Source organism: Nycticebus coucang, chromosome 10, assembly GCF_027406575.1.
Source record: "Nycticebus coucang isolate mNycCou1 chromosome 10, mNycCou1.pri, whole genome shotgun sequence".
In the NCBI taxonomy this organism is placed as follows: Eukaryota; Metazoa; Chordata; class Mammalia; order Primates; family Lorisidae; genus Nycticebus; species Nycticebus coucang.
The window spans coordinates 114,499,006-114,507,306 of NC_069789.1; the positions used below are offsets into that span (position 1 = coordinate 114,499,006).

The 8,301-nt window shown below is 48.0% G+C and overlaps 1 protein-coding gene and 1 pseudogene across 1 annotated transcript; both read left to right on the forward strand.

Moving 5' to 3' along the window:
• The first annotated feature begins 1,268 nt into the window (after positions 1 to 1,268).
• LOC128596242 (39S ribosomal protein L43, mitochondrial-like) lies at positions 1,269 to 2,594 on the forward strand. Its single transcript, XM_053605861.1, has one exon. It carries the CDS (start codon positions 1,297 to 1,299, stop codon positions 1,759 to 1,761), a length of 465 nt encoding a protein of 154 aa, XP_053461836.1. The 5' UTR covers positions 1,269 to 1,296; the 3' UTR covers positions 1,762 to 2,594.
• Positions 2,595 to 7,656: 5,062 nt separating this feature from the next.
• LOC128597485 (60S ribosomal protein L29-like) lies at positions 7,657 to 8,137 on the forward strand (annotated as a pseudogene).
• Positions 8,138 to 8,301: the final 164 nt, after the last annotated feature.

Here is an 8,301-nt window from a genome sequence, read left to right on the forward strand (position 1 = left end):
ATATTCTCTATGCCCCAATTCCTTCCTTCCCATTTCTCTGTTTTGTCCCTTATCTCTCCTGGCCTCCTGAAGTCCCTTTCCCCATACCTCTCTCTCCAACTCTCTTCCTCCCTCTCTCCCCAACTCTCCTCCCCTTGTTTGCTTGATTTCTCTGCCCTATTTCCCCCCACTTCTCTCTTCCCTCCCTCCTTCTCTCCAGTCTTTTCTATCGGTTTCCCCAGCATCTCCCCAGCACCCTGTTCTTCCCTCTCTGTATAGTTTTCAGCCTCTCTCTAACCATCCCTCTCACTTTCCATCTCTCTCCCCTTCTCTACCCAATCTCCTTGTTCCACCTCTCTCCTCTCATAGCTGCCTCTGCTACCCTCCTGGGCCTCCTCCCCTTGGTCATCGGCTTTCTATTCCCACTTGCCCTCTGCTCATCCCTGCCTCACCCAGTAACTGGTCTGACACAGGTGAGATTCAAACAGAAACTAGATTCTCTAGGGGGGAGGGGACAGTGGGTTGGGGGTCTGTTGCCATGGTACCTCTAGAGAGGGGGGAGGGGCTGGGGCCTGGACTCCTGGGTCTGAGAAAGGAGGGACTGGAGGCCTAGGCTTTTGGATCTGTGAGCTCCTGGGGCTTAAGTGCTAGAGCAGAGGGGTCTAGCCACAAAGATGCCCATTAGGCATCCTTTTCTCTGTGTCTGCAGAGATAGCAGAAACTGTGGGAGAGAAATCTGGACTTTTCTTTAGTTATTTCATCTGTCCTCCCGGTCTCTGTCTCTGTTACTTGTATCAGAGATTACAAGTATTAATTGGACACAATTACTTGTATTCCTCTCCTTTTCTGTTCATATCCAGACAGTCTCTACCTTGACTATCATTTCTTTTCCTTTTCTTTCTTTCTTTCTTTTTTTTTTTTGAGACAGAGTCTCACCATGTCACCCTTGGTAGAGTGCCATGGCATCACAGCTCACAGCAACCTCGAACTCTTGGGCTTAAGCGATTCTCTTGCCTCAGCCTCCCAAGTAGCTGGGATTACAGGCTCCCGCCACAATGCCCAGCTATTTTTTTTTTTGTTACAGTTGTGATTGTTGTTTAGCTGGCCCTGGCGGGTTTGAACCCGCCAGCCTGGGTGTATATGTGGCCGGCACCCTACCCACTGAGCTGCAAGAGCTGCCCATTGACTATTGTTTCTGCTTGCTAAGCATCAGTTCCCTGCTTTCTAGGTAGTAGCACTTTGATTACCTCAATGATTTGTTCAGGCCGAGCTTAAGACTCAATCTTGTCTTGGGTCCGCAGCTTCTGATCTGTAGTTATGACTGGACGCGGGACTCCGAGTCGCTTCTTGGCCAGTGTCCTCCACAACGGACTGGGTCGCTACGTGCAGCAACTGCAGCGTCTCTGCTTCACCCTCAGCCGCGACGGGGCCTCGTCCCGCGGTGCCAGGGAGTTCGTGGAACAGGAGGTGACCGACTTTGCCCGACGGAACCCTGGAGTCGTGATATATGTGAACACGCGGCCCTGCTGCGTGCCCCGAGTAGTGGCAGAATACCTTAACGGGGCTGTGCGCGAGGAGAGCATCCACTGCAAGTCGGTGGAGGAGATCGTGACGCTCGTGCAGAAGCTGGCCAACCAGTCCGGCTTGGAGGTGATCCGCATCCGCAAGCCCTTCCACACAGACAACCCTAGCATCCAGGGCCAGTGGCACCCCTTCACCAACAAATCGACCACGTTTGGCGGGCTACGCCCCCGAGAGGTCCCGGATCCTGCCTCAGAATAGGTGCAAGCACAGTGAAGAGTTGTCCCACCACCTACAGCCCCAGGCTATGGACCTTTATTTCAGTAGAGCTGATTCTTCCTCTTTGGGATTCCAACCCTAGGCAGACAAAAGAGAAGTTGACACCAGAGGTATTGTTTGGATTAAAGAAGAGCTGCCTGTTTTCTTTCCAGGGCCCACTTCTACTTCTTAACCAGTGACATCTCTGAAACATGAGCTGAGAGAACCTTCAAGGATTTGTTTTCTGAAATCCAAATTAATAATAGTGATCTCAAAACACAATAAGGAGTGTCAGGGCTGGCTTTTGAAAAATCTCTGCTGGTTTTGCTGCTACAACCATTGAGCTGGAGAGAGCTAGTTCTGTGCTGTGAGCCTGGCATTGTGCTATTCATTTTGTGTGACTGTGTACAGATTAGAAAACTTAGGTTAACAAACTTGACCTGCAGTCATGCTTGATGTCTTATTTCAAAACGTGCATATTCTAAGCATAAGAGCCATTTTTCATTATTCTAAGACTAGTAGAATATATAACATCCCTTTGGGATGGTTAATATCAACAGCCATATGATTGATATAGGCCTGACCCCTGGAGGGAATGATTCTCAGAACACATCCCTGGTAATAAGCTTTCCCTGATCCGGCTGCAGAACTCCCCTTCTCTAGGCACCTCTTTGTACAGAAATGAATCCGTGTTTTCCTTTGGGCTAGTGGGTGGGTGCTCTGAAAAGCTTCTTGAAGAAGAGAAGGAGAAGAGAGAAATGATTATGTTCTAAGCTTAGTTTTAAAAAGGGATGGGTGGGGAAGAAATAAGAGTCAGGAAGTAAAAAATCTATAAACTCTTGTATGAAAAAAAAAAAAAGACTCAATCTTGAGTCAACTCTTGGACTTTTCCTGGCCTTGTTAGAAAAGATGATCTCTCTTTTTCCACTGAAGTTGCTAGGCTGTCCAGAGCCAAGGTTGGAGATGCCAGGGGCCGCCATGTCACCATGCAGGGAGAGAACTTGCCTGAGAGCAAAGATGCCATGAAGGAAGCAGAGCCCAAAGATACAGACAGATTCCTGCTGATGATTTGAACACCTGAATCTGAACCTGCCCTTTATAAAATTAATAAAACGCCATAAGGTGGGAACTGTAGTAGAGGCCTAACTCTATAAAAGTATAGGCATAGTTTAAATATATATATACAAAGAATCATTCATTGTTTCCTAGGTTGTTTTTCTATAATTGCTTACTACTCAAGAGTCACATTGCTGATGGTCATAAAGATTTTTAGTTTTCTTCATTGCTCTCATAAGGTAATATCACCCTGGTGAAACCTAAGGCTGGTCTTTGAGATATCTTCCACATCTTGCATTCCAGTGGACCAACTGACCCAACTAGTGACCCACACCAACTAACTGACTCAACTAATCTTGCAACCCTCTGACTGGTAACTAACTCAGCACAAGAAAACAATTTCTACTTCCTAACCCTGTGAATTCATCCCCAGCCCATCAGCAGACCCAATTTCCTAGTCCTTTGTCTAACAAACTGTCTTTAAAAACCTTGGCCCGTAAATTTTCAGGGAGAAATCCCTCTCATTTCCTCACTTCGTGTGTGTGTGTGTGTGTGTGTGTGTGTGTGTGTTTAACTATTTCGTGTTTGTTTGTTTGTTTACAGGTCAGAGTGAGAAGGTGCCCTGTGATACTAAACTCTTTCTCTGCTGTAACACCTGCTGTCTCAGTGTGTTGGCTCCCTCTTGGGAGTGAGCAGCAAACCTGCTTGGGCAGTAACATGCAGCTGTGCCCGGCGTCCTTATCCACCTAATACATTTCCTCGCATGCTTAGATCAATTCAATTTGAGTATCTGTCATTCGCAATTAAAACAGTCCAGACTTAAATAGTCTCCCTCAGTTAGTTCTTCTGCAGCCCTCACTCCCTGCATCTTCACATCTCTTTCTCACCCATCAAGCTGTCCTTCTCCATTTCCGGTTGCCACTCCCATATCTGTAGATAGGTGATACCTCTGCTTGCCATGAGCACGGGCACACCTAGCCCGCACAGCCCACCAGGCTCAAACTCTATCCCTTCTGCCTCTCATGTTTCTCTGCTGCTGTCTCTTCCCTCCATTCCCGTGCTCCTGGCAGCCATTCAGATGTTGTCTTCTCTTTGGGGACCCTTGCCCCAAGCTGCTCCTTCTCCTTTCGTCTTCCGGTCTCTTGTCCTCATTCCTTTCCCTATAGGCGAGGCTGCAGAAGGGTGTTTCTGTACCTGGAGCTGACGTGTCTATCCCCTACTCACAGCCCTCCCATGGCTCCCTAGTGCCTTTGGATAACTTTTCAGCCCCCAGCGGGGCATTCAAGACCTGCATGATCTAGTCCTACTTTCCTCTCTCACCTCACTTCTTCAAACATTCTCCAGGCACATTGTATTAATTGTTTTATTTAATTAATCCCCCTCACACATCTCACCCCATTTCTGTCTCCACTCTTTCTACACACTGTGCCTTATGCCTATAATCCTCTTCTAACCTCCCCCTTTCCCCATGCCCAAATGCCCTCAGCCTTTAATAGGAAGCTCAAATGCCTCCTCCTCCAAGAAGCCTTCTCTGACTTCTCCCACTATCTGTTCTGTTTTCTGTCTCCTCCCTCTGCTTGTTCTTTATCTGCTCCCTTTCTAGGTCTCTGAACACTGTCACTCATCTATCTTGCTCAGGACTTTGTTCCCTGACTCATTTCTGGTTCTCCAGCATCACCCTCCACAGGGCCAGACCTCTGCAAAGTTCAGAAGATGTGAGTTGAGTGAATAAATAATTGATTATTTCCCTTTATTTATGCGACCCACATTCAGCAGTCCCTAATCCAATCTGTGCTGTCACTCCATGTCCTCATGAAGCAACACAGGGTGAAGAAGTGAACACGGGGCTCAGTGTCTATGGCTCAAGTGGCTAAGTTGCCAGCCACATACACCACAGCTGGCAGGTTGGAATCTGGCCTGCGCCTGACAAACAATGACAACTACAACCAAAAAATAGCCAGGCATTGTGGCGGGCACCTGTAGTTCCAGCTACTTGGGAGGCTGATACAAGAGAATCGCTTAAACCCAGGAGTTGGAGGTTGCTGTGAGCTGTGATGCCACCACACTCTATCCAGGGTGATAGCTTGAGGCTCTGTCTCAAAAAAGAAAGGAAGGAAGGAAGGAAGGAAGGAAGGAAGGAAGGAAGGAAGGAAGGAAGGAAGGAAGGAAGGAAGGAAGGAAGGAAGGAAGGAAAGAAGAAAGGAGTGAACGTGGGCTCGGGAGTCGAAAAGACCAGCATTGAATGCTGCTCTCAGACTGTGCAACATTGGGCAAATATCTTCCCCTCTCTGAGCATTGATTTCTTCATCTCTTGTCCTCCTCAATGCTACTTTCACAGGTTATTGGTGCTTAAATGAAGCAAGGTGCAGCAACACCCCTAGACCTGAGCCATGCACAGAGGAGGCACTCACCCGATGCTTGTCCCTTTCCCAATACTCTGTCTCTGAATCTAGCTCTGGCTGCTGCTTCTGGAGTTCTCCCTTTGGGTGTCTTTTTTCTCCTTCTCTGCCTCTCCTCTCCCCTCCTTTCCTCTCACTTGCCTCCCCCCCTTTCCTTTCCTCTGGGGTCTGGGTCTGGATGTCACCGTTGGCGCCTCCATTGCTCTGTGTGTCTTTATCTTTCTTTCTTTCTCTCTACCTGTCTCTGGAATCCTCCTTCATCTCTTTGTGTCTGAATTTGACCCACCGCATCGCACATCTCTGCCTTTCTGTGTCTCTCAGTCTCTGCATCTCTAAACCTCTCGTCTATAGTCATACCACCCCAAACGTGACCAATCTCTTCCGTACCTTTCTCTGTGTCTCTGTGTCTCCATCTCTCTTTCCCTCTCTTTCTCTCTTCTCTCTCATCTCTGTCTCCATCACTATACGTCCCCATCTGTCGGTCTCTCTGGGTTTCGGTTTCTCTATCTCTTTGCCTGGCTCTCTTCCTATGCCTACATGCCTCTCCCTGCCACTCATTTCATCTCTCTGGGCCATCCCTTTCCCGCTTCGTGGCCTGGCACCCAGCGTGGGACACACAGCACTGAATCAGCATCTCCCTGCAATTCTGGAAATAATGTCAGCACTGCGGTGGCATTGGGGCTGGTTGTAGCCCTGGCTGGAGAGCTTGCCTTCCCACCTCCCTGTCCACGTAGCTCCTGGCCACTATGACCTCCCTCTCTGCTCAGTGTTTGCTTTCTCCAGGGGAGCACCAGGAGAACAAATGAATCTGTGTTTACACATGTGTGTGCATGTCACCAATGTGTGTCCGCATCTACTTCCAGACATATTTGTTGTGAATCTGTAGGTATTTGCGAAACCTCATTAATTTACTCACTTATCCATCCAGCCATCCTCCATCCAACTATTCATCTCTGCGTTCACTTATCCATCTATCTGGACAAGTGATCTATCCATCCAACACTTCACCTGTCCCTCCAGTGTCCATCCAATCATCCAGCCACCCATCAGTACATCTATAAATCCATACATTCCTTCATTTATCCATCCACTTGTTCACTCATTCATTCAACAACCCAATATTTATTTTAAAATTTTTTTGAGACAGAGTCTCAAGCTGTCACCCTGGGTAGACTGCCGTAGCGTCATAGCTCACAACAACCTCCAACTCAGGCTCAAGTGATCCTCTTGCCTCAGTTTTTTCTTTTTTTTTTTTTTAGTAGAGACGGAGTCTCACTTTTGCTCAGGCTAGTCTCAAGCAATCCACCCGCGTCAGCCTCCCAGAATGCTAGGATCACAAGCATGAGCCACCATGCCCGGCCCTTTTTGTTGTTGTTATTTTGAGACAGAGTCTCACTATGTTGCCCTTGGTAGAGTGCTGTGGCATCATAGCTCACAGCAACTTCAAACTCTTGGGCTTAAGCAATTGTCTTGCCTCAGTCTCCCAAGTAGCTGGGATTACAGGCTCCCACCACAATGCCCGGCTATTTTTTGGTTGTAGTTCTCATTGTTGTTTGGCAGGCCCGGGCTGGGTTCCAACCTGCCAGCTCCAGTGTATGTGGCTGGCGCCCTAGATGCTGAGCTATGGGTGCTGAGCCAACAGCACAACATTTATTGAGTGCATACCATGTGCCAGTCACTGTGTCAGGCAACTGGGACACAACAATGAACAAAACAAAGTGCCACCTGCATGGAGCTTGTGCACTCAGTAGTCCTCAGTGTGCCAAACTCCCTCTTGCCCTCAGGTACTACTGGAGCTCTTCTCTCTGGAACACTTCCTCGCCTCTCCCCTGTCTTCATCTGGCTTATTTGTATTCACCTTTCTGAGCTCAGCTCAAAGGCCACTTAGGGAAGAAAGCCCTGACCTTTTCCTGAAACACAGAGCACACTGGACTTGCCCTCACAGTATTGGTTCTAGTTTGAAGATCACAGTATGTCAGTTATTAGATTATTGTCTCTCTGTTTCACGGGACCATGAACCCTCGCAAGGCTAACATTTTTGTCAGTTTTGTTCCTAGCTGAATCCCTGGTGTCTAGAAAATGCCCTGCACACGGTAGGTACTCAGAAACTATTTCTCAAATGACTGCATGAATTGAATTGAATGAATATGAAGGACTATCTCTGTTTCCTGGTTCCCTGTCTCTGTATATTATCTCATGCTTCTAGCAGTGATGTCATGCAAGGTCCTCAAACATCTAGATGCAAACATAGTGGCTAAAACCAGAGCTCTAGATTCAGATCCACGTGGTTTTTAGTCTTCACTTTAATGTTTCCCAGATGGGTGGCCTTTGGCACAGCACATCCCCTCACTGAAGCCTCAATTTTCTCACTTGTCAAATGGAGTTAAAGTTTAAATGAGGTCCAGTCGTAGGCGCTTTGGCCGTCACGAGTCGTGGTGCAGACATGGCCAAGTCCAAGAACCACACCACACACAACCAGTCTCGAAAGTGGCACAGAAATGGCATCAAGAAACCCTGATCACAAAGATATGAATCTCTTAAGGGGGTAGATCCCAAGTTCCTGAGGAACATGCACTTTGCCAAGAAGCACAAACAAGAAGGGCCTGAAGAAGATGCAGGCCAACAATGCCAAGGCTGTGAGTACACGTGCTGAACCTATAAAGGCCCTTGTAAAGCTCAAGGAGGTTAAGACCAAGATTCCAAAGGGTGCCAGCCATGAACTCAGTCGACTTTCCTACATCGCCCACCCCAAGCTTGGGAAGCGTGCTCGTGCACGCATTACCAAGGGTCTCGGGCTCTGCTGGCCAAAGGCCAAGGCCAAGGATCAAACGAAGGCCCAATCTGCTGCTTCATCTGCAGCTCCAGCTTCAGTTCCAGTTCAGGCTCCCAAAGGTGCCCAGGCCCCCGTGAAGGCTCCAGAGTAGAGGCATCTGTCTGCCATGAGGACAAAAGGACTGGTGTGACCTCTAGGCTTCTGTCTATATGGGGCTGGGGTCCTCCTGTGCTATTTGTACAAATAAACTTGGGGCAGAAAAAAAAAAGTTTAAATGAGCAAATGCATGTAATTTTTAGTTATGACAACATTAAA